Source organism: Dipodomys ordii, unplaced genomic scaffold (assembly GCF_000151885.1).
Source record: "Dipodomys ordii isolate 6190 unplaced genomic scaffold, Dord_2.0 Scaffold58, whole genome shotgun sequence".
Taxonomy (NCBI): domain Eukaryota; kingdom Metazoa; phylum Chordata; class Mammalia; order Rodentia; family Heteromyidae; genus Dipodomys; species Dipodomys ordii.
The window spans coordinates 7,871,786-7,896,484 of NW_012267274.1; the positions used below are offsets into that span (position 1 = coordinate 7,871,786).

Sequence of the window (24,699 nt, forward strand, 5' to 3'; positions counted from 1 at the left end):
TTTCTTTCTTTCGCCATCGAACTTGAATTCTGGGCCTGGACGCTATCCCTCAGCTCTTCAGCTCAAGGCTAGCATCATTCTACCACTTGAGCCAAAGCGCCACTTCTCTTTTTCTGGTGGTTTATTGGAGATAAGAGTCTCACAGACTTTCCTGCCCGGGCTGGCTTTGAACTACAATCCTCAGATCTCAGCCTCCTGAGTAGCTAGGATGACAGGTGTGAGTCACTGGTGCCCAGCTAGGACAGAGTTCTCAAGTTGGGCTGTCTGGATCCTTTTAATAGATAATTTAATAGGTAATGTAGGAACTTCGGGTTCCTGACTTGGATTGGGGGCTCTCTGGTACCCTCAATTTTTGTTTGTTTCTTTGCAAATCATCTGAGAGAAGATAATCTAAATGGGAGTTCAGCATTTCTGACAGGAGAGTATATTTAATCCCTGAACAATTCAAAACAAAACAGAACAGAGCATGTTCTTTTTCCAGCATGCTTTTGCCATGAAGGGAGCTCAGCTATGTAAGACACCAGCTGATGACCGTGCATTCCTGATCCATGGCGTTGCCCTGTTCTGAGAGCGCAGGGCTGGGGCTCACAGGGCCTGGACTCCAGGCCCATGCCCAGCAGCACTTCTGTCAGCTGTGTTTACCCCAGCTCCTCAGGAGGGAGTCTACGAAGATCTGACGCTAGCATCTGCATCAGCATCCACTGCCCAGCGTCGGGGACACCACGCGCTCAGTCTGGAGTTATAAGAGAGGAAAAGCTCTCATTCAGTAAACTGGACAACATAAACATACTTAGCTAACTGAGACGTAGGTTTCCCATGACCCTAGACACCTGTCTTAATATTGCCACCTTCTCTACATTCTCTTCCCACCCCTCTTTCTCTCTTCCTTTTGTGCCAGTCCTAAGGCTTGAACTCATGGCCTGAGTGCTGACCCGGAGCTTTGTTTGTTCAAAGTTGGTGCACTACTACTTGAGCCACACACCCCTTCTGGCTTTTTGGTGGTTAATTGGAAATAAGAGTCTCACAGCCTTTCTTTTCCCAGTCTGGCTTTGAACTGTGGTCCTCTCAGCATGTTGAATAGCTAAGATTACAGGAGTTAGCTGCTGACATTGAAGTACCATGTCTCCTTTTTTTTTAAAAAAAAAAAAATTGTGATAAGAGATACCCAGCATAAAGTTGGCCACTTCAGTAATCACTTGATTCAGTAATATTCAGTACATTTTAAAATTTTATTTATTTACTTTATTAAGTAGTTTGTTAAAGGAGTTTTAACTCCGTAAGTTGAGGTTATAAGTACAGTGCATCTTGTCAATGCCACCCCTTATATTGTTTGCGCCCCCCCAATGCATTTGAGGTGCTGTGTGAGCACAGCACTGCCCCCCCCAATACACACAGCACTTCAACTCCAGGCGTGTCTCATCATCTCAAAGTTGTGCCCCCTTTTCTCCCCCACCTTTTTTCTTTTCATAAAAGGAAAGGCACCTGGGTTCCAGTGGTGTATCACATATCCTAGCTACTTGGGAAGCTAAGATCCAGAGAATCATGGTTTGAAGCCAACCTGGGACTAGACAAAATGATGAGTAAAAAGCAGGGCTGGAAGTATGGCTCAAGTGTTAGAGTGTCACTCCAGTAAGCGTGAGGCTCTGAGTTCAAACCCTGACACGGGCATGCATTCATAGGTAGATGAGCCTTTCTTGAACGTAGATTTGGTATAACTGGTGATCAAAGAGTTGTCAGCTCAAACAGTTCACCTTTTCTGAAGGCATAGAACTCAGGGTGGCTTAAACATTTGGGGTGTAAGTAATGTGGCGCTCTGCTCCTGTAATTATCTCAAGATGATCCAAATTGACGCCCAGCAGGTAGAAGCCACTCATCCCCAAGCCAAATCATATCATCAGTGACACTAATTATGGAAGGTACTTTGCCTCCACCTGCCTGGGTCTCCCCAGGCCCGTTGGGGCCCCAGCCAGCACCTGACTCCACCCAGCCACACCACCGAGCCAACACAGTGGAATCAGCCGTGTTCTGGGGTTGTCTTTTCACGGGTGTGGTCCACAGATCACTTGTGACTTTAGCACCGAGGGAAAGACACTTCATCTTTCCCCACCCAGGCTTGTTCCACACACTCTGCTGTGTCGGTGAAAAAGAGGCAGCTGATCCTATCCTGATTGCAGGATTGGCAGAGATGAGCGGCCTGGCAGAAGGTGGGGACACCTGGGCCACCAGGCGGAGAGAACAGACAGGGCCATGGAGCCAAGGACAGCAAGCCAATCACACTCCACCAAATTGGATTTTTGGTCTGTCAGGTTCACCAGGCATTGTGCTACACACCTGTAGTCCCAGAGTCGGAGACAGGAGGGTCATGAGTTTGGGGCCAGCCGGGGCAACATAATGAGATGCTGTCTCAAACCAGGCCCTGGTCCAGAAGATGACAAGCTAAAGTACTAGCCTCCGGTGCTGCCACCGGGGCTGTGTGAAAATGCCTTTCTCCCTCCCTTCACAGCCCTGCCTTTTTCTGCTGATCATTTTTAGTTCTCACTGTCTTTTGTGTTGATCTCCAGAGGCTTAGGGAAAAGAAAACACAACTCTGACCCAGCTGGATTTAGCCTGTCTGATGTGAGTCCATTAGGCCTACATGGGACAAAGCAGTGCACTCCTTCTACTAATTGTCATGAGTGTGAAGCCTTCAGCAGGTTTTGGGACTCCTTGAACTTCAGAGGGCTCTGATGGCTGCCTCCTTGTACTAAACAGGCATCCTGGTAACTGATTTGGTGCCCAAACCATTACCACCTATCCTTTAGAGAAAGGTTAGACCTGGCTTTAGGAGAAAAGAATTCCCTCCCTCCCTCCCTCCCTCCCTCTCTCTCTCTCCTCTTCCAAATGGCAAAGGGCAATTTAATTTTGATTTTAATCTAAAGACAGATCTGACAAAGCCATCCCCTGTTGCTTCCACAAGTGAGAAACCGGCTGCTTCTGTGCTAGAAACTCAGTGTGAATTGGGTCCCTTGGTCGTTTGCTGCCAGTGAAAAGTAGCTTTGAGTTGGTTCTTTGTGGCCAGCGCTGTCTAACTTTGGGGAGGAGCAAAACTCAAGACCAGAGCATTCTGGGAAACCTGGCCTTGATTAATTTATAGATGTAATTTAAGAGCTTGGTCCTTCTGGTCCTTGGGATGTGTGTTTACTGAGCCTCTAGACATGACCACTCTCTGCTCTAGGATTTTTTTTTCTTTTTATGGCCTTTGCTATGTCACAGCAAAAGTTGTGGATCTCCTATGAGCAAACATATTATTATGTCCAGAGGAGGGCTGGCATGTTATAAAGTTTCAATGGTCAATTAACAAAGATTTATTCTTTGTCACTTAGGTATTTTCTTCCCCCCCCCCCCCCCCCCGCCTTTCCCCCTCTGTGCTCTGTAATTGCCTCTTGGAATAAAGCAGGCTGCTGTCCTAGGACCCTGTCTGGTTGGTAACTCTTAGCTAGAGAGCAGGATCCGAGAACCAGTGTGGGTATTTATTTTCCCTCAGTGGGGCTGGGCTTTCTGCTTTAGTGAAGTGGACACTTAAACATGGGGCCAGACCAAGTGTGTGTGAGAGACGGGGTGGGGGTGAGGGAGTGGGGGGAGGCAGGGAGGGAATGTATTTTTTAAAGCACTTCAGTCTATGTTTACTACGCATTTATTTGTAGGAACCTCATTCCAGCCAACTGTCCGCAGCCCCAGCCCCACCCTTTGGATGGCTTTCCCTTGTGTCTTAATTTGGAATTCACACAGGGACCTCTAATCACTACAGGTTTCTTGGCCTATTTCAGGCCCATATATAGATGATTATATACTTACAACCTGCCAGGCTCAGGGCATCTCTGTTTCAAAATTGCAACCCAGAAATCAAGGTGAGCTGTACTTTGCATGTATTTTTATTCCTTGCCCCTCCCCCACCCCCCCATGGGAAGACAAGTGTTTTGACATCGTATCTGCAGAGTTAAACATGCTGTAAGAGAGCCTTGACTAGCATTGTGTAAATCTTGTTTGGTGTAGAAGATTTCACTTTGCTTTCAAATAGAAGAGCTGAGCCAATACTGGACTTTCGTCTCTCATCTAGAACTAATTCATGAGCTAATCCATTTTATTTCAGCTTGCTGTGAAAAGTTGCAAACCCAAGGGATTTGATTTGCCTGGGGCCCACGGGGGCTCTGGGGGCTGGGTCGCCAGAGCAGGGGCTGCCTGCCTGCCCCCTCTGTCCAGTCAACAGCCATCTAACTTGCTTCCCGCACTCCCCCCCCCCCCCCCCCTTTTCAGAAGTTAGGACAAGAGGCTGGAGCTGTCCTTCAAGGCTGATCACCCAGGGAGATTGATGGCTCAGGACAAGGCGGGGACCTCAGGGCTTGGGAGATGCTGGCATCCTCGGACTTTTTCCAAGATGGTTTAGGCCTCATTCTCTGACTTGTTTAAGGGCAGAGAAGAAGGTTACAAAGGAAATCAAAGCCTCATGTGGAGAAATGAAACCTGAGGCCTACTGACTTTTTAAAAACATTTTCAATAACATTCTCTGAGGTTTCATTTTATACCAAAAGCAGCTGTAATAAGTTTTGGAAGATGGTGTAAGGTTTCTATTAACATGAGCGATCCTGCTTGAAGTTTTTTTTGTACCCAAAGTGAGAAAGGGCTGAGGAGGAGAAGGGGTGGCTAAGAGGTTATTTCATATAAGGTGAGAAAATTTGAAAAGACGAATTCAAGTCTGCAAGCAGTAACGTTCACTATGCTGTAATTTGCAAATGAAATAACATTAAGCCATCACAAAGGGTTCTTTTTCCTTTTGGGTGAAAATAGTCTGGATAGCAGTGGAATAACTTAATAACTGGAGCTTAGCAGCGCTTTGACCACAAGTAAAACCAAACTGCAGCTCTGTACCAGGCTCTTCAGTGCCATCCCAGACATTGCTTCCCTGTGGGAGATTGGCACAGACGGAAGGGGGGAGATGGTCTCGTTCACTGGCACATTGGTAGCATCGTTGTCCTGGCATGCATAGAGTTTGCTTGTGTGGTTATTTATTAGAAACCAGTATGTTCAGGTAAGAGAACTTGGTACAGGGAAGATTGCATAGTACTTTTTGTTTTCAAGAAAAGACATCTTAAGCCAGTTGTCAGTATTTATCTGAACACACACACACACACACACACACACACACACACACTTAAACCAAGCCAGAGAGTGAATTGATACACCAAATTCACTTGAAAATAAACCTGAACAGTTGATAGGTACAAAAGAGCAGATTTTTGTCATCTGCATCTTTCCCCTTGCTGTTAAAGTTCTTGGTAGGAGGCCTCTGACTAGGGAGAAGGAGCAGGAGCGAGTACTCGTAGATTTAACTCTGTCCATCGCACCTGCCTTGGACCAGCTGCAAACAAACCTGAGTTATCCCTGACAGCCCAGTAGCCAGAGTCTGGCTTTCATGTGATGTTTGAAGAAACCCAGCTTTTAAGATGTTCTGCTCACAAAAATTAGTAGGCTTGCCGGGCACAGTTGATTCATGCCTGTAATCCTAGCAACTCAGAAGGCTGAGATCTGAAGATCATGATTTGAAGCTAGCCCAGGCAGGAAAGTCCATGAGACTCTTATTTCCAATCAACCACCAGAAAACCGGAAGTAGAGTTGTGGCTCAAAGTGGTAGAGTATTAGCCTTGAGCAAAAGAGCTCAGGAACACCGCTCAGGACCTGAGTTCAAGCCCCTGAGTTCAAAAAGAAAAAAGCAAAAAAAATCAAGCAAAATTAGTAGGCTTAACTTCTGGGTTCTTTGTTCCGCTTACACAGGAGATTAGGGGGCAGATAAACGACTCCTTTGGGCACTGAAATCCTTCTCTTTATGGTGTAGAAATGCACGTCTAGGAAGTGATGCGAGATTCTTGAATGAAATGTGTAAGGGGAACCACTAGTTGCATCTTCTTTCTTGTGAAGAAGTTTTTGAAGGTCCAGCAGTAAAGTCAGTTTGCATACAGTCTGGCTCTTGTTCAACAGATTCCACCATGTGGTATTTTCATCTGAAAGTTCCAAATGTAGAAAGACTTAGCTAGCCATCGTTCTGACTTGCTGTATCTAGCCCAGGGCACGGGGATTGAGAGCAGCCTGGAGACGCCCTTGGTGTGGTAAGATGCTTGGGGTCTCCTCTTAACTGTTTTTCAAGTTGGGACAGTCACACCCACAGGGGACCAGTATGTGCAGGTGTGGGGGGATGGAATCCTGTTTGTGAATGGACCAATGATTGGGTTCGATGTGGTCCTGGACAGATATGCCTTCTAGGAAGGTTCTAGTAAGCTTGTAATTGGAGTGCTTTAGTAGACAGGCCACAACTCAGTAGTCTGGTCTTTATCGAATTCTTATTGCTTTCTTCTTCATTTCATTGTTGTAAGAACTTTTACAATGAAATCAACTGTCCTAATACATTTTTAGGGGTGCTAGTACTGGAGCTGGAACTTAGGGCCAAGCCATGCCCCTTAGCTTTTTCACCTAAGGCTGACAGTCTTCTACCACTTGAGCTACAGCTCCACTTCTAACTTTTGGTGGTTATGTGGGGGTAGAGGTTTCATGGACTTTCCTTGGTCTGGGCTGACTATAAATCGTGATCCTCAGATCTCAGCCTTCCGAGTAGCTAGGATTGCAGGTGTGAGCCACTGGTGCCTGGTCTTCTAGTTTATTATTTATTTATTTTTATGCAAGAGATGCAAAACGTCTCAGGACATCTTAGAAATGTATTAGGAGACCTTGTGTGTACATGGGATCCACCTTAAAAAGTTAGTCCAAGTCAGGTGCCTGTGGCTCCCACCTGTAATCCTATTAAGGAGGCTGAGATCCGAGGACCACGGTTTGAAGCCAGCCTAAGCAGAAAACTCCATGAGACTCTTAGTTCCAATTAATTATTTACTCTTAATGTTAAATTTGTGATTAAGGTGTAGTTTGGAGCCCACCAAGCCAAATAAGTGAAGAGATGACCATTTATTTGTCTTGCACATTGTTGAAGTCTTTGCCATTGTTTATTAGGTACCTGCAGAGAAACAAGATCTTGGGGTATAATAAATTCTTTTCTAGATTTTTCTAAATAAGCATCCTCCAGACATCTTTTTTGAAGTCCCTTTTGTTGTGTTTCTCTCCTCCCCGCGCCGCCCTTCCCCTCCCTCCCCCCACCATTATCCTCAAGAAGTGAGCCAGCAGAGCCTATTGGGCTTGAGTTCCCTGACAGACTTCTGGACAACACTGCCTATTTCTTGGTTTCTCCTTTTCCCATCTTCAGTCTTCTTTTCTCCTCCTCAGAGCGGTCGCCACACCGGCCCATCCTCCAAGCTGGGCTGCCTGCAAATGTTTCCACGGTGGTCGGAGGGGACGTGGAGTTTGTCTGCAAAGTTTACAGCGATGCCCAGCCCCACATCCAGTGGATCAAGCATGTGGAAAAGAATGGCAGTAAATATGGGCCCGACGGGCTGCCGTACCTCAAGGTTCTGAAGGTAAGGATTTTATGAATCCTATTAAGAGGCCCACAAGTGAGACCTTCTTTGTAGATTTGCCCAGATTCTTTGATTTCCTGTTGAATGTTAGAGAAGGTTGTCAGTTAGACTGGACAGTAACAGTACGTGAAAGAATTGGCAGATCATTGAGGTTAATAAAAATTTCTGAAGAATGTGGGAAGCCTTAACTAAACAGTCAGAATAGTTGAGTTATCAACCCTGAGATCTTAGATGAGATATTTCGTCTTAGCCAAAATCTATAAAGATGGCATCGTGATACTGTCTCCCCTGTAGGGTGGCATGGAGTAGATGGAAAGAGCTTGGAAAGATTGAGACATCATACTCATGTTGTTAATCTGATGTTTTCTACTGATAGGATGTTAGGGCCAATTTTTGTTAGCTAGCCATATTTAGAAACAGGTGGGTTTTTAAAACAGTAATCCTTTATAATCCATTCACATGTTATTTAGCTAGTTATGAGTGTGTTTCTGTACCTGTGAAATGTTGAACCAGGACAATGTCTTCCTCCTTATATTTCTTGGGTTTTGTTTTGTTTTGTTTTGTTTTGCAAACCCCCATCTTCTTGGCTTTTGCCTTTCTAGTGTTTTAGTTCCAGCTTACTCTCCAGGAGAGCGTGCACCCATTGAGCATATACTGTGAATTCTTAGCACAACACCTGCTTTGTCTTCTGTGTTGAGTTGCTTTAAAAAGAATGGTTTTGCCATTGGCTCATGCCTGTAATCCTAGCTACTCAGGAGGCTGAGATCTGAGAGCAGCCCAGGCAGAGGCTGCCAGAAAGCCAGAAGTGAATCTGTGGCTCAAGTGGTAGAGTGCTAGCCTTGAGCAAAACAAAACTCAGGGACAGCGCTCCAGCCCTGGATGGCACAGGTGCCGGTGGCTCACGCCTGTCATCCTAGCTACTCAGGAAGCGGAGATCTGAGGATCGTGGTTTCAAACTAGCCCAGGCAGGAAAGTCCATGAGACTCTTATCTCCAGTTAGCTACCAGAAAACTGACCTGGTGCTAGGGCTGAAATGGTAGAGTGCTAGACTTGAGTGAGAAAGCTCAGGGACAGTGCCCAGGCCCTGAGTTCAAGCCTCACAACTGCCACAACAAAAAAGAACTAGAGATAGCTAATGGAGAACATTCTACCAATGAAGTATTCTCTTCAGCTAACAAAACTCAGAATCTAAAAATCTGGAGAAAGATGGCGACTGTCCTGGGGACCACTCACCCACTCACCACCCTTCTCCATCCTTCTCTACCAGGTCCCTTCCATTGTCCACCACTGGGCTTTAGTTTGCTCTTCCTCCATCCACAGCTCTTTAGAACATAATGGAGGTTGTTTTCTTGTGGTGTGTTGGTGGTGGGACCACAGACAGTATTGAGTCTTCCAGGTTGGCCATTATATCGTTCTCCTGTGTCTATTCTAGCACTCGGGGATAAATAATTCCAATGCAGAGGTGCTGGATCTGTTCAATGTGACTGAGGCGGATGCTGGGGAATATATATGTAAGGTCTCCAATTATATAGGGCAGGCCAACCAGTCTGCCTGGCTCACTGTCCTGCCCAAGCAGCAAGGTAACAACGTTTTTGGTTTGTTTTTTGTTTTTGGTTTTTAAAGAAAACTGGAAATAGAAGCTGAAAAGACTTGGTGCTTTGGGAGGCTTCAGGCAGCTTCTAGGATAATTCTTGTGGCCTTGGTACATTGATAATGATCTTTCTTTGGTGGTGCAGCTGGTATGATGCCAGCAGCCATGGAAAAATGCCCACAACGTTCAAAGTGCCTGCTCGTAATTTCGTCTGAAGATTACCTTCCACCTCCACCCAGTTTTTAAGTCGCTCCTTCTGGTTTGTCTGGTTTGGGCTGCACATTTCCCAGGGTGGTTGTATACTAGCATCATTTGAAACTTAGGCCTACGTTCCTATGGAATTTGTAGCAGGATTCATATCTCCTTCACCACAATTACAGGCATGATAGAATTTGTCCAGAGAAATGTCATTCCTTTGGTTCCATGGCTGATCCTATGCCAAATTCAAGAACCATTTCTCTTTTCTGAGGAATGTTCCGCGGGATGCTCTTGAAGGTACCCGGGCTGATTTTCTTAGTCTGTCCTGACTCATCTTCAGACGCTGATATTACAAAAGAGATTTTAAAAGAAACTTTTCTTCTGTTATCAAGATCATGCTTTCTGCTATCTGCTTTCAGCCCTCTGCAAGACAAGATGGTTTTGGCTAAAGTAAAAGTTGCCGAGCCTGGTCAACTAAGACAACCACCCTTCCTGGTTGTTCTCACAGAGCTAGAGAGACAAGTGAGGCTTATGCCCTGAGCTTATCTGGAGTATTTTATTTCATCACACAGTAATTTAGATAGAACCATCCCTTTGTCAGTGTGGGAGTCTGCAGCCAAACAGGACCAGAACCCCAAATTAGCCCCTTTGGGCACTCTGTGTATTGGAAAACGACCCCTCTATCCAAACCAAAGCAAAGGCCAGCAGAACGGTGCTCTGTGGTGCTTTTTCCATGTGTCTGATCGCATGCATGTCTAGGTGGTGAAGCCGGTGTGGTGACGGGCCTGTGGAGGTGAGCTGGCCGGTGTTGCTCAGCATCTCTCGGTTGTGGGCTTTTGTGGATGGGCTGCAGTCGGAATCTTCCTGGTGGCCAGCACCCCCCGGAGCCGCTGGTGCAAGGCCTCATGGTTCCAAGGCCCCTTCCACAATCATTCCTATGTCGTCTAGCTGTGTTCTTGCTTCCTTTGTTTTCTAGGCTGCCGGTGTTAACACCACGGACAAAGAGATTGAGGTTCTCTATATTCGGAATGTAACTTTTGAGGATGCTGGGGAGTATACGTGCTTGGCGGGTAACTCTATTGGGATATCCTTTCACTCTGCATGGTTGACAGTTCTGCCAGGTATATACTCTTCTTCCTTTCCGTGGGTTTTGTGTTTTCCCCTTTCTTTGGTTGATTGCTATAAAAGTAACACAGCTTCTGTGCTCAGAAATGATCCCTTGTATCCTGTGTATCAAGAATTTTCAAAAGATTCAAAATGGTCCCCCCCCCCCCCAGGGATCAGAGAAGTTGCCTTAGAAATTCACTTATAAAGAGATCCCACGCTTTCTTTTATGATCAAGTCAAACATGCACCTTTAAAACCCAGAGGGATGGTATGCTTTCCTGGTGAGTCACTGAGCCCATCCCCTACCTCCATTCCTCTTAAGAAAGAAGTTGAAATTACTTGGTAAAATGCGAAGTAATTTTTTTCCCATTGCACATGCCATTTGGCTAATAAAATCTTAGCATTGTATCCAACTTTGCTTGTATCTTGGTTAAAAAAAAAAAAGAAAAAAAAGCAAAACCAGATCTCTATTGAGGTGCCCTGGAGAAAGCACCTCTGAATTGTAGGTGTACAGAAGCCGTGTGCTGCCTCCTTGAGAATCGGTGGCTTGTTGCATGTTGCGCTAGTATGGGCTTTGAATTTGCCTTTATTGCATAGCATGTCTGGGCCATGTTGGTCTTGATGTTCTTTCTGCCTTACGGAGAAATGAACATCAGGGCGGTGCTGTTGTCTACTTACGGCCTCTGTGTCTTTAACTGACTTCTCTAATCCAGCTTTCTAATCCAACTGTCCTCTGATGCATTGCCTTTCTACCATTTCCTTTATGAATGCCTTGATATTAATGCTTTGTTTTGAGCCTATAGAGCCTATACGCATGCTTGTTTGATATTTAGTAAGAAGTTGATCATTCCATTTTGTGCTGTGCGGCTGAGTGTTTTGACTAGCTTGCGGATGTGTTTATATTTTCCTGATTAAAACATATAAGCTTCAGATAATTCCATTGCATCCATTTCCCCTCCCCCCCTTGGTTGTGAATATTTTCTGTAAAACGAGATGTCTCTCATGTTGAGCTTGCTTTTACACGCAGTATTGTATTCCACCATTAGCACTTGCTAACCAATGTGCCATTAACAAAATGCAGTGACCGAGAAATACTGTTTGGAAATACCCTGCGTATAGTTAGGCCATTATTGACACATTTGTGGATATTGATATAAAGAAGATAATTAATTATGTATGTATATTGTGCTTATATATATTCACATACAAAACCATTTACATACTAGCTTAAGAGAAAAGTTATATGGATATATCCGTATAACACAGAAATTTGAAATGGTTGCTAAGAACTATTAAAACTTTATACATCCGGTTGTAATGATTTTATATCATAATCAACTAAGGAAATGGATCGTTTTGTTTGATTAGCTTTGTGAACTATATTAAGGAATTCCACCAAACTTTATTTGGCCAGCCCACTTAGAAGGAGCCTTTGGGATTCCTCTTGAGACTGAACTGCTCCTACAGTCTCCTTGGAATCAAAAGTGGGCATGTGCCTCTGGAAGGATTTTCAGTTTGTTTTGCATTCAGGGGCTGCCACGAAAGAGGTGTGGCTACAGCTGGTGGTCTTGGCCTACACAAATTCTGGAGGAATGTGGTTTCATAGCCCCCCTTTGCAGCACATGCTGGTAGCGGATGTCCCCTTAGGCTGGAGACAGTGACCACCGGGCCCTGGCATTCCAGTGAGGAGCACCCTTGTACTGGGGAGGCACAGGCAAAGAGACCTGTGGCCTCCCGGCCTCATCCCTCCTTAGCATTGGGTTATTAGAATTCCGTCTTGCCTTTTTGAAGCCTGTATTTTGCCTAGGATACATCAGTCCAGTGTGCTAACTCTGTGGCTTGCTTATCTGTTCCCCTCCTGTAACCTGCAATCTAGCTCCCGTAAGAGAAAAAGAGATTACAGCTTCCCCAGATTACCTGGAGATAGCCATTTACTGCATAGGGGTCTTCTTAATCGCCTGCATGGTGGTGACGGTCATCGTGTGTCGAATGAAGACCACGACCAAGAAGCCCGACTTCAGCAGCCAGCCGGCCGTGCACAAGCTGACCAAGCGCATCCCCCTGCGGAGACAGGTAACAGAAAGTAGATAAAGAGTTCAAAGACATTTACTCCTCCCCACAACCCAGCCAGCTCTTGGATCTCTTCCTTGGCTTTGATGACGGTGAACTCTATGTAGGACGGGTTCTAACATGCCACTCCGTGGCATCCGGCTCATTTTCAGAGATTGGAGAATCAGCTTGTAGTGTCTCCCTTGGGATGATGAATGGGTCCTGTTCTAAAGACAAGAAAGGACAGTGGTGGGGCAAGCAGAGAGCTCGTCAGTGGGACTGGGGACACTGGAGGCAGTTCCCTTTGTGTGAGTTTGACAGAACTCAAGTCTGATGGTCTCTTCAAAGCATAAGCATTTTACAAGTGTGTGTGAAAGACAGGCATCAATATTTGAATAGGGCTATACTATTATCAGAAGAGAGGCTTCAGAGCTCTTTGACTTTGTTTTGTTTTGGTTGGGTGTTTCATATTTTGTTTTGTTTGTGCTGGTACTTGTGCTTGAACTCAGGGCCTCATGCTCTCCGTTGGCCTAATCCCCTTAAGGCTAGCATTCTCCCACTTGAGCTACACCTTCATGTCTGGCTCTTTTTCTGAGTAATTAGACACAAGAGTCTCATAGACTTTCCTGCTGGCTTGGAACCAGGATCCTCAAATCTCAGCCTCCTGAGTAGCTAGGATTACAGGTATGAGTCATTGATGCCCAGCTGATTTATTGTTTTAAACCAAGATCAGAAAACGTATGGCCTGCAGGTTATATCTTAATTAGTTTATTTTAAACAGGTCCATGATTTCTTTCGAAACTGGGCTTTGGCCGAATCCCTCTGATTCTTAAAATAGCTTCATACACATCGCATGCATAGCCTAATGTCAGTAGCTGAACGGTGTGACCATGTATTCATGGATGATTTTGTTGGTGGTGGTAGTGTTAGTCATGGGGCTTGAACTCACAGCCTAGGCTCTGTCCCTAAGCTCTTTTTGCTCAAGGCTAGTGCTGTACCATTTTGAGCCACAGTTCTACTTCCAGTTTTCTGGTGGTTAATTAATCTCAGGTTGGCTTTGAACTGCAATCCTTAGATCTCAGCCTCCTGAGTAGCTAGGAGTACAGGAGTGAACCACTAGCACCCATTGGTAGGCTCATTTTTGTATGGAACTGACAAAGGATTGCTTTTAGCCTTGGGCTTGGTCTTTGGTGGCTGCTTGGCTTGTTTGTACCCTCTAATTGGTTTATTTGCTTTAGGGAGATGGGCTAAGATAGAGCCTCATATGGGCTATGAACCAAAGCCTGGCTGAGGTGAACAGTGAGAAAATGTCTTCTTTTCCTCATCTTTGTGAATGTGTAAGGCAAAGGTACATGTGAATGCATAGTCTTCCTGAAAGTATTTAAAACTGGTTCCAATAAAGTTATTATTGTTTTGAACAGAGCCAACAAGTTGGCTGTGTTTGAGTAGAATTTGAATATGAATGTACATGTGAAAAGTGCAGATTCATCATCAGTCTCAGTCCCACTCATAGAATTTCTTTTTTTGGGAGGGGGGGCAATCCTGGGGCTTGAACTTTGGGCCTGGGCACTGTCCCTAAAGTCCTCTTTGCTCAAGGCTAGCGCTCTACCATTTGAGTCATAGTTCCACTCCCAGCTTTTTTCTGTGATTAACTGGAGATGAGTCTCCTGGTCTTTTCTGCCTGGCCTGGCTTTGAACCTCTATCCTCAGATCTCAGCCTCCTGAGTAGCTAGGATTACAGGCATGAGCCACTGGCACCTAGCGCCCCCCCTTCTCTCTCTCTCTATTATTTTTATTGTTATTTATAAAGGTGATGTACAGAAGAGTTATGGTTTCATAAGTCAGGTAATGAGTATATTTCTTTTTGGACCATGTCACTCCTTGCTTCGCTCCCTCAGAATTTCTTATTCAGTAAGTCTTGGACAGGGCCAGGAGTGCACGTTCATCCCGTCCCCAGCTGGTTGTCAGAAGTACTTTGTGTAGTGTTCTTTCTGGACTGAGCATTAGGAAGGATTTGGACATCAGTGGGCTTGGCGTGAATCTGGCTCTTCTCAACCCAGCCCCACACTGCACACTGAATGGGTCTTTGTTAGCTTCCCATGTTTCCAGGAGGACTTTTTTCAGTGAGGCTGAGGATAGAAACTGGAATGTGTGTGAAGTGCAGGCAAATGACCGAATTATTCTAAGACATGGAGGCGCGGGGGAGGGGGGGAGAGGGGGGAGAAAAGAGGCTCATTAGGTTACTTTTGCCACCAAGAATGCTCTTGTTATAAATTGAGTGCTACCGCTGTCATTTGTGAGGCCAGTTAAGCAATGACGAGGGGCAGAGCCAGGTGCCTGACCAGTTTCTGGGAGAAACTAGTACTCTTAGACCTTGACCAGGCCTTGATCACGCTGTAGCCAGCCTTCCCCAGCATCCCTCCTGACCAGTTACCTCTGGTCAAACTTCCAGCCTCTTCCATGTTGGCTGATGGCTCACACCTGTCATCCTAGCTACTCAGGAGATTGAGATCTGAGGATCGCAGTTCAAAGCCAGCCTGGGCAGGAAAGTCCATGAGACTCTTACCTCCAATTAACCACCAGAAAACTGGAAGTGGTGCTGTGACTCAAGGGGTAGAGCGCTAGCCTTGAGCTGAAGAGCTGAGGGACAGTGCCCAGGCCCAGAGTTCAAGCCCCATAACCGACCAAAAAAAAGGGGGGGTGGGGTCAGATTCCTATTTGTGTTATTTCTTTCTCTAATAGGAGCAAAAGAAGGAAACCTGTAATTTAGCCTAGCTAGGCCCATTGTCCTATAATTATTGAATCATTTTTTGAGTAGCGAGTACATGCTCTTCTTTTTACTTTGTATAAAAGAGGCAAATGCTCTGAAAATCTCTTTGACGTAGCCTTAGTCATCGTGGTTTTCCTTCTCTCTGGCCAACTGGTGTTTCTTCTTTGCTTACGTCCCCCGAAGCTAGTCACTTTTCTCCTCCTTATGTAATCAAAGGAAAAACTAGGATTCCTCTCTCATTTTCTTCCTTCCTTTCTTTGACTCATTGTTCTTTGCTTGGTCTAAACCAGGTTCCACATGAGACATCGCCTGTTGCCTTTGGGCACTGGCCCAAAAATAAAGGCTAGCCTTTTATTTTATTTTTGTGCCAGTCCTATGGCTTGAACTCTGGGTACAAGCTGTCCCTTGAGCTCTGTCCCTGAGATTTATTTTCTTTTGTGCAAAGCCAGCTCTATACCACTTAAGCCACAGCTCCCACTTCCAGCTTTTTGTTAATTAATTGGAGAATGTCTTGGACTTTACTGCCTGGGCAGGCTTTGAACCACAATCCTCAGATCTCAGCCTTCTAAGTAGCTAGGATTGCCTTCTAAGTAGCTACCAGCACCTGGCTAGTGCAAGCCTTTATTTGAAGTGTTGTTGTTGTTGTTTTAAACAGGGTCCAATAGTGTAAGAGAAGCCCAGAAAAGTGAGCAAATATCAGTTCCCCTGGGAAAAATAGCTAGCTCAGAGATTCCTGGGTTAACATTGGGCACGCCTCAGCTCCTCTTCATATATGTCAAAAGGGGCCAGCTACTGGTCTTGCCCGGTGAGGACAGCCCCTCCTGTGGGGAAGATGCTATCAGATAAAAGGCTCATTGCATTGTGGCTGGAGGGAAAAGCCCACAAAGGCCAGCAGATAGGCTGATGACAGAGTGAATACCACAGGATGCCAAGCATGCCTTTACCTGACAGGTGAGCCTGTAATCAGAGGTCTGGAGGCAGCTTGCTCCCGGGCATTCCCAAGGAGGCCCCTTTCCATCTGGGCTCACCAAGCTCCTGTTGGTAGCCGAGTGCAGGCCCTGGCTCCCGTCTTCTCTCCCTGCACACATGCACACCTGCACGCAGCCTCTCCCTCTTCCCTCACTCAGCCCCACACTGTGGGGCTTCTGTTCATAGTTTGTCCTCCTCACGCTTACTATTCTGTCTTGAACTTCCGGTGTAACACAGACATTTCAGCTTAGGTTCTTTTTGTTGTTGTTGTTTCTTCTGAGACAAAAGATTATTACTTTTTTTCAGCGCCAAAGAAATTGTTCCTTGTGCTTCTTTTGCAGCAACTCTGTGTGTTGTGAGACTTTGCATGCATTTGATGGTTGGAGAAAGAGAAGCAGCTTTTGGGTGGGAGCAGACCCATGGCATGAGATGGTCAGGGCCCAAGGCCAGGGCCCCGATGCTGTGGAGTCACCTGCTTATTTTCTGCTACTCCTAGGGCATTCCGTGTGTTAAACAGGACCCACAGGAGCTAGTCCAGATGGGCCTCCTGGAATTCAGGGCCTCCTGCTTCTTAGACAAGTGCTCTACCACTTTGAGTCACACCCCTAGGTCTTTTGCTTTCAGTGTGTTTTCCAGATAGGGTCTCAGACTGTGATCCTCCTATCTGTACCTCTCGTGTAGCTGGGACTACAGGTATGCACCGCTGCACCACACCTTAGCCAGTGGGTTCTTATTTTAAGCCTGCTAGACAAGCCCATGGATATCAAAAGCAGCCTGGGTGCACTTTCACCGAGGGAAGGCCTTCACTTTCTGTGCTTTCTAAAGAGGTAGGCATGAGTGCAGAAGGGCCACAGAGGACACCAGTAGGTCTTCTGGAAGGTACGTGAACTGGAGTCTGAAGCTCCCACAGGGCAGGCTAGAGATGTAACTGTTGGTTAGTTCTGTCCAGACAGATCCTCACCCTGCCTGGCTCAGGTCCTTCCTTCGCATCTGCAGCTCACACCATGCTATGGGGGTGCTCTTGCCTCACCTTGTACTCCCCCCTCTACCACTGATCCAGGCAGAGGGAAACCCAGAGGAAATCAAGAGCATCTTGTAATGCTCACTTTCAGGTCAGTTATGTTCCAGGGGACATTAAAAGAGGATGGGGAGGAGGACCTGATTGGACCTTGTATTTCTGGCCTTTAAACACACCCAGCTCCACAATGGGAAGTTCTGACTCGCTCCCTGCTTGGCAGCCCAACAGTGTGATGGAGCCTTCGGGACTCCAGAGGGCGTTCGGGCGGCTGGAGTGGTCGTGGATGACCTGCCTGCAATTTCCCACAGCCACCTTCCCTTCCCTCCCCTCCCCTCCCCTGGACTGTCCCCAGCCTCTGAAAGACGCTTGCCTCTGATTCAGATCTGACCTGGATTTCGGCTGACCACAGCTTCAGGATGGCGTGTCGGTGCCGCCTCTCCGGTCACTCAGCCGGCCTGGGGAAGCAGAGGCTCAGGATGGGAAATACTAGACTGATTAACCACCTGCTCTAGTGATTTATATTTTGTTCTGGAGGGGAAAAAAGAAACATCCACTCCTAGAAGATCCATGCAGCTTCCTCTCGAGTGGAGGGTGAGGCCTTTGTGGGGAGCATACTGCACCCTGGCTTGGTTTGGGAGCAAAGGACAGGGCCACTGCTTGCAAGGCTGCGGGTTCTCGGGCAGGCAGTGGTCCAGTCCCACGGGGTTTGTCCATCTCCAGGAATAAACACCAGCGAGCTGCCCCTCCCCCACCAACCAGCATTTTACTTCCACCTTGTTCTCCTCCCTTTGGGGTCCCCCTAGGTGTCAAATTTAATCTCATGTAAAAAGATAACACTATTTCTTGGTGGCTGTTTAAAAAGGAAAGACAAAAAGAAAACCACTTCCTTGCTTAATTTCCCATCGGTACTGTGGAAATAGACGAAAAGCACATTTAGTTAAGAGTTTGATTTATGACACGTGGTAAAGAGATTCCCGAGAGTAAAGAAGCTAAATAGGAGACTGTGAAAAGTTTTAAACAAAACAAAACAAAAACATTTGCCAAGATTTGGGTGGGGAAACAGTTTACCAACGTGCTAGCATTTATTATCGATAAGTAACTTTTGTCTTACTAACAGTGGGGTATTTCTCAATTAGTTGGAAAGACCACTCCAGAACTCACCTTTCTAGGGTTGAAATGGTAGATTCTGTGACAAGGGAAGTTACGATTTGGTGTTAAGAAAAGAAAAAGTAAGAATCATGTGGCATGGAGGAAAAACTTCCAAAGTAGACAATGGGAACAGGGTTCGGGGCAGAGGATGCCTGGTACCCTGGCACCCTGGGGTGCTGTAGGTTTGGCCCGGCCCTTGGGACGGGACCCCTTTCAGAGGAAATGGAAGCAGAGAGAAAGCCAGCCGAATTTTACAGTCCCAGAGGGGATTTTAAAAGCATAGTAAAAATGTAGAGGTAAAATTAAGATACAGCTCAGTGGCAGAGCAATTGCCTTCCATACTTTCATACACTTAGGCCACTTTCTTACTCTTTTTTCTCCCTCTGGCGCTTTTTTTTTGGTGTGTGTGTGTGTGTGTGTGTGTGTGTGTGTGTGTGTGTACTGAAATGTGAACTCTAGGCCTTATGCTCTCCCTTGGCTTTCTACCCACAACTGAGGCTCTACTACTCCTGCTTCTAGCTTTTTGCTGGTTCATCAGAGAGTCTCTTGGCTTTCTTTGTCCGACTGGGCTGACTTTGAACCACAAACATCAGATCTGGCTTTTGACTAGTAGTTAGGATTACAGGCGTGAGCCACCAGCACCTGGCTTCCTTTCTGTTTTGTTTGACCACGCTGTTTCCCAGATTTGTACATTCAGTCTAAATCTCTGCACTTCAGCTGAACAAAATTCCAAGTAAACATGGCTTGATATTGTCAGAGTAATAACAAGAACAAAGAGTAAAGGTTTTCCATGTTTAGTTTTTGTTTGCTTGTTTTATTTTGAAAGCATCCATGTTAGAACCTTGTGGAAATGTGTTTGCTGTGCTTCGGGGTCATTCCCTTTGGGCCAGAGGTTTGCCACAGTCCAGTTAGTGTCAGATTGAACAAATGTGCCTGAGTAGTCCCTAAGCTGTATTTATTTATCATCCACACTTTGTCTGAGTGCTGGTGGCTCCTACCTGCAATCCTAGCTACTCAGGAGGTGGCAGTTTGGTTCAAAGCCAGCCCAGTCACATAAAGCCAAGCGACTCTTAATGAACCATCAGAAAGCCATAGTGGAAGCCAGGCCCTAGTGGCTCACTCCTGTAATCCTAGCTACTCAGGAGGGTGAGAGCTGAGGATTGTGGTTCAAAGCCAGCACGGGGATGGAAAGTCCTTGAGACTCTGATCTCCAAGGAACCTTGAGACTCTGATCTCCAAGAAAACCAGAAGTGGCCCTGTGGCTCAAGTGGTAGAGCACTCGCCTTGAGCTGAAGAGTCAGGGACAGAGTCCAGGCCTAGAGTTCAAGCCCCATGACAAAGAAAAAAAAAAAAGCCATGGTGGATCAGTGGCTCCAGTGGTAGAGCATCAGCCTTGAGCGAAAAAGCTAAGGGACAGTATCTAGGCCCTGAATTCAAGCCCCAATACCAGCATAAATAAATAAATAAATAATAAAAAGGCACTCCTTAAACACAAATGTACATCTATGATGATAAAATTTCAATGGTCTAGAAAAATCTGGACTAAATGCCCTCTCCCCAACCTTGATCTCTCTCCCCAAAAATGAGCTATGCTAAGTCTTTAGACATCCATTTTAGAAGAGTGCCTACCTTCCTACTTACTTGCTTACTCTTCTCCTTCCTTCCTTCCTTCCTTCCTTCCCCCTCTCTTTCTCTCCCTCCCTCCCTTTCATCGATACTGGGATTTGCATTCAGGAATCTCATATTCTGCTGATGCACTACTTCTTGAGCCATGCCTTCAGTGTGGCTTTGTGTTACTTTTGAGATAGGATCTTGAAGATCCTGCTGCTTTGCCCACATCCTGTCCGCTAAGCCTCCCTGAGGAGATTGGTGATTCTCGGGTGGTGTTCAACTGGGATGTATCTCTGCCCTTTGGACATTCACAGCACTCAGCACTGTGGCCTCTGGTGATTTCCCAGTCTTTCCCCTTTCCTGTTGGTTGCTACATACCAGTTGGTCGGGAGGCTCTGGAAGCCAGTGGTGAGGGGCAGTGCCATGTCCGGCAGAACTCATGGGCCTGGGCATTTGGGACCTGCCTTGCAAGCAAGGTCTGCAGGCATGAGCCACAGCACTCAGCTTGCCATTTGCTTCTGCAGCCTGGACGCTTGGCCAAGGGGCTCTCGGCTATAAAATTACCAATTTCTTGGCTTATTTTTTAATTTCTAATTTTTGATATGTCACAATAAATAAACATTTCTCATACCAGCTGCTTAGAAAAATTTAGGACTAGCTTCCCCTTGCCAAAAGATCACTCAAGACGCTCAGGAGTATATGCACATATGTTTTAAAAGAGAATAGAAATTTCCTATTTAAATGGCCTCTTAATTTGAGTACTAAAAGCAATTTCCTATTCCTAACCTCTCCCCAGCTCATTCTTGGGCACCTTGGGTTTCCAGCCTGCATGAAGGGTCAGGGTCATCTGGGTTTACAGAGGACCTCATCAGGGCTTTCCCAGGAAGATGGTGCTGGTGGGCAGGACGAGTCATGGGAGAATGTGGGACCCATCCCAGCAAAATGTGCTCACCTGGACCGAGTCTCTGCCAGCTGGGTTGGAGAGTGTTTGTCTGCACAGGTGGGATGATTCATCCCTTGCTGGTGGGCTGCTTGGATGGTTCCTGTTTAACCTCATGTTGGGTCAAAGTCTTGTTCCTGGCTTAAAGCAGAGCAGTGTTTTAGCTGCCCATGATGAGACCAGGACTGTGGAGACACATACAGAAGGGGCCTTTGGCTGGGCTGTGTGAATTCTCCTTTGCAGAAAGCAGACACAGACTGCTGGGAATCAAGATACAAGAGGAAGTCTCAGCTCTCCTGATAATTGTGAAGAAGGGCGTTTTTTTTTCCCTTTCCCTAGATGCTTTTCCCTCACATGTCCAGTGCACTGGTTTCTAAAACTGTAGCCCATTTTCACCAAATGGCCTGGCCATCAACAAATTTCCAGGAAGTCTGGGGAGAGACAGAATGCCCCCCAGTTCCTTAGGTTATGTTGAATAAAGGAATATGGTGCTGTTGGAATGGCTTTCATATTCAAATCCTAAGACTGCTCTGCTGGGGATTTTTGTTTTGCTTGTTTTTCTTACCAGTCCTGGGGCTTGAACTGAGGGCCTGACACTGTCCCTAAGCTTTTTGTTCTAAGGCTACCATTTGTACCATTGGAACCACAGCTTTTGGTGGCTAATTGGAGATGAAAGTCTCTAACTACAATCCTCAGATCTCAGTCTCCTGAGTAGCCAGGATTAAAGGCGTGAGCCACCAACACCTGGCTTGCTGAGGATATTTTGGCTTTGCATTTCCAGAGACAGAAGCAATGTAGAAATCTTTTTTTTTTTTTTGTCGGTCGTGGGGCTTGAACTCTGGGCCTGGGCGCTGTCCCTCAACTCTTCAGCTCAAGGCAAGCGCTCTACCGCTTGAGCTACAGCGCCAATTCCCAATGTAGAAATCTTACATGGGTTTATGGCATCTCTTGAGCCTCAGCATTAATCCAGGATTGGCATGGTGCTAGTCTAAAAGGAGCTTGGTTATCAGGGGCTCCAGAGTAGATACTGGTAGAAGGCCATACTGAAGCCATCAGGGTCTTTCCACACACCCTCAAGTGGCTGTCCTAAAGAATTAGCACAAAAAGAAGACATACTTGGTGCGACTTACATTAACATTTTTGCTTGACAACCTGATCTTCGGACCATATAATTTGGGTGAAATCGAGTGCTGTCTGGGTGGCCAGGGCAGAGGAATTGGAATCCAGTGGTTTTCATTTTGGTCCGTGACTTCATCTGCCCCCACTCCCCCCACTCCCTTCCTTTCCTAGAATCGATATTCTGGCTGGGCCCTGGCTGACTTCCAGACTTCTCAACTTGAGCCACAATTACATCTGTGTCTTTGCATTTTGTATCCAGGTTTCAGCCGAGTCTAGCTCCTCCATGAACTCCAACACCCCGCTAGTGAGGATAACAACACGCCTGTCATCCACGGCCGATACCCCAATGCTGGCAGGGGTGTCTGAGTACGAATTGCCAGAGGACCCGAAGTGGGAGTTCCCCCGAGATAAGTGAGTTCTTGTTCTTCTGCTCCACGTAGCCCTGAGCTGAGGTATAAATGGAAGTATTGGATTGGCATTTTCTTTTCGTGACCTTTCACTGCAAAGGTCTTGCTCTGGCATGTCTCAACAGGCATGAGATGGCATTTCTAAATAACCAACTACTCCTGGAAAAGAAAGAGATTTTTTTTTCCTTCTTTTCAAGCAGGGCCATAAAATTCTGGCTGGTGTCCAAACAAGATGGCATCTGGTTATCATTTGATTTATTAAATTTCTAGACAATTCAAACCTAGTCAGGTGGAATAAAAGTAGGGCTGTCCAGCCTTTAAAACAGAGTTGACACTCCAGCTTCTGTAGTTTTGTAGTTTATGCCTTTGGAGAAATCAGATATAAGAACGTAAATTGTCTGACGAATCTTTACCCAGTTCGGCTGTTTTTAATGGTTATGAATGCACTATCAGCTTGAATGTTCTTCAAATATGGTAGCTGACACTGTCCAAGCCTTGCTGGGAGCTGTATATCTCTTGGTCTGATTTGAATAAGTCCATGCATTTTGGGCTCTGTTGGACTGGATTTGAACACTGGGTAACCTTGAGTGACCTACTCAATTTTCTCTCTTTCTCTCTCTCTCTCTCTCTCTCTCTCTCTCTTTTTTTTTTGAGTTCCTGTCCTGGGGCTTGAACTCAGGGCCTAGATGCTGTCCCTGAGCTTTTTTACCACCTTTTCTACCATTTGATCCACAACTCTATTTTCAGAATTTTTTTTTGGTGGTTAATTGGAGCTAAGAGTCAAAAGAATTTCCTGCCCTGGCTGGCTTCAAACCTTGATCCTCAGATCTCAGCCTCCTGAGTAGCTAGGATTATAGATGGGAGCCACCGGTACATGGCTTTTGTTTCTATGGATTTTATTGCTGTGACATGAAGACCATTGTACCACCTCTCAAGGCTGAGCACAGTTCTTGGCTGTGAGAGTCTCTTTCATTTCTGTTCATGACTTGGTAACCTGGAGCCTCTGAACTGTGAATCTCAGAAAGATGGTGGTGCATGGCTGAGAGCCATAGCGCTACTGGCTCCCATCCCCTAGGCAGATACTAACCAACTCACCCCACCCACATACAGAAGTAATCTTCATGGAGTGCTGGCAGCTCGCTCAGGGTCCTTTTTAGTGTGACTGGAGTAATGGAAAGTGGAAACACTGACACTTTCTGCATCATATAAGCTGCAATAAACATAATAGTCTTGACATTTGCAGTGTCTCCCTGAGATTATGCTGGAGACATGTGTGACATATGCATCTTGTACATGCATACTTACATACATACATACATACATACATACATACATACATACATACGTACTTATATACACACACACAGATTTGGAAACACAAAAATAAGCTTTCCCAGACACTGGCTCTGACAAACTCTGGTTGGAAGGGAATGTAGCTGATTTTGGTTTATGCAGCTTCATGTGAGAAGTTTATTCTGCTACACAAGTCAATTTAGAGACACTAATGTGTATCATAAACCAGAACCAAGTAATTGTTAGCATTCAATTAGAGTATGAATGAAGTCATTTCATGTGTATTCGTGTACTCTAGTGAAAGGACCATTCATTCATTCATTCACTCATTCACATGCACATCCTTTAGTCCTTCCCTCATTCATCCAAGGCCTACTGGAGAGGCACTGGAGGGCACTGCTCAGAGGGAGAGAGGAAGGGATGCTTCTCATGAACCCCTCCAATCCCCTAACTGTGTATGGTTATGTAAATAGCTGGTTCAAGTACACGTTCCTCCGTGTTTAACACTGAACTGCTGGTGGGGCTGTGATTGTATGTTTAGAACTCACAGCCTTCAGGTCAGGCTTGCTTTTTGCCACCTGTGGCTTCACAGTCAACAGTGGGAGCCTGTACGTGGCTGCTCAGCCAGCTCCCACCCAGGGAACCCCGAGTATGGAAAATCTGAGTGCTGTGCGTTTCCAAACAGCGTTTAGCACAAATGGAGGTGGAGCAGATTTCCAATGAATGAAGGCTATTTAGCTGCAGTTTATTAGATCGGCGGCAGGAGTTATACAAAGAAAGGATTGTTATGCTTGGTGCTAGCAGGGGCATTAGGACATAAATTAGCCATTTTTCCAATGCAAATGTTTATTTTTCTGCCAACATGTTAAATTTAATTTTAGTTCTGGATAGAAAGAGAGGTCAATGACCTCAACATAGCATACACTGCCCTCTGGGGTTTTTGTTGTTGTTATTGTTTGTTTTGGGTTTTTTTCCCCCCTAAGCCA

At 45.9% G+C, this 24,699-nt stretch overlaps 1 protein-coding gene across 3 annotated transcripts in view; it reads left to right on the top strand.

Moving 5' to 3' along the window:
* Fgfr2 (fibroblast growth factor receptor 2) overlaps nucleotides 1–24,699 on the top strand; it is a 107,767-nt gene that overhangs the window by 59,272 nt on the left and 23,796 nt on the right. Inside the window, exons 7-10 of one of the 3 annotated variants that reach the window (XM_013021965.1) lie at nucleotides 7,303–7,493; nucleotides 10,259–10,403; nucleotides 12,265–12,461; nucleotides 22,273–22,424. In XM_013021965.1, the coding sequence (XP_012877419.1) occupies nucleotides 7,303–7,493; nucleotides 10,259–10,403; nucleotides 12,265–12,461; nucleotides 22,273–22,424 (685 nt within the window). Of the gene's footprint in view, nucleotides 1–7,302; nucleotides 7,494–8,925; nucleotides 9,074–10,258; nucleotides 10,404–12,264; nucleotides 12,468–22,272; nucleotides 22,425–24,699 lie in introns of all 3 variants that reach the window. The other 2 variants (XM_013021966.1, XM_013021967.1) reach the window with 2 other exon arrangements.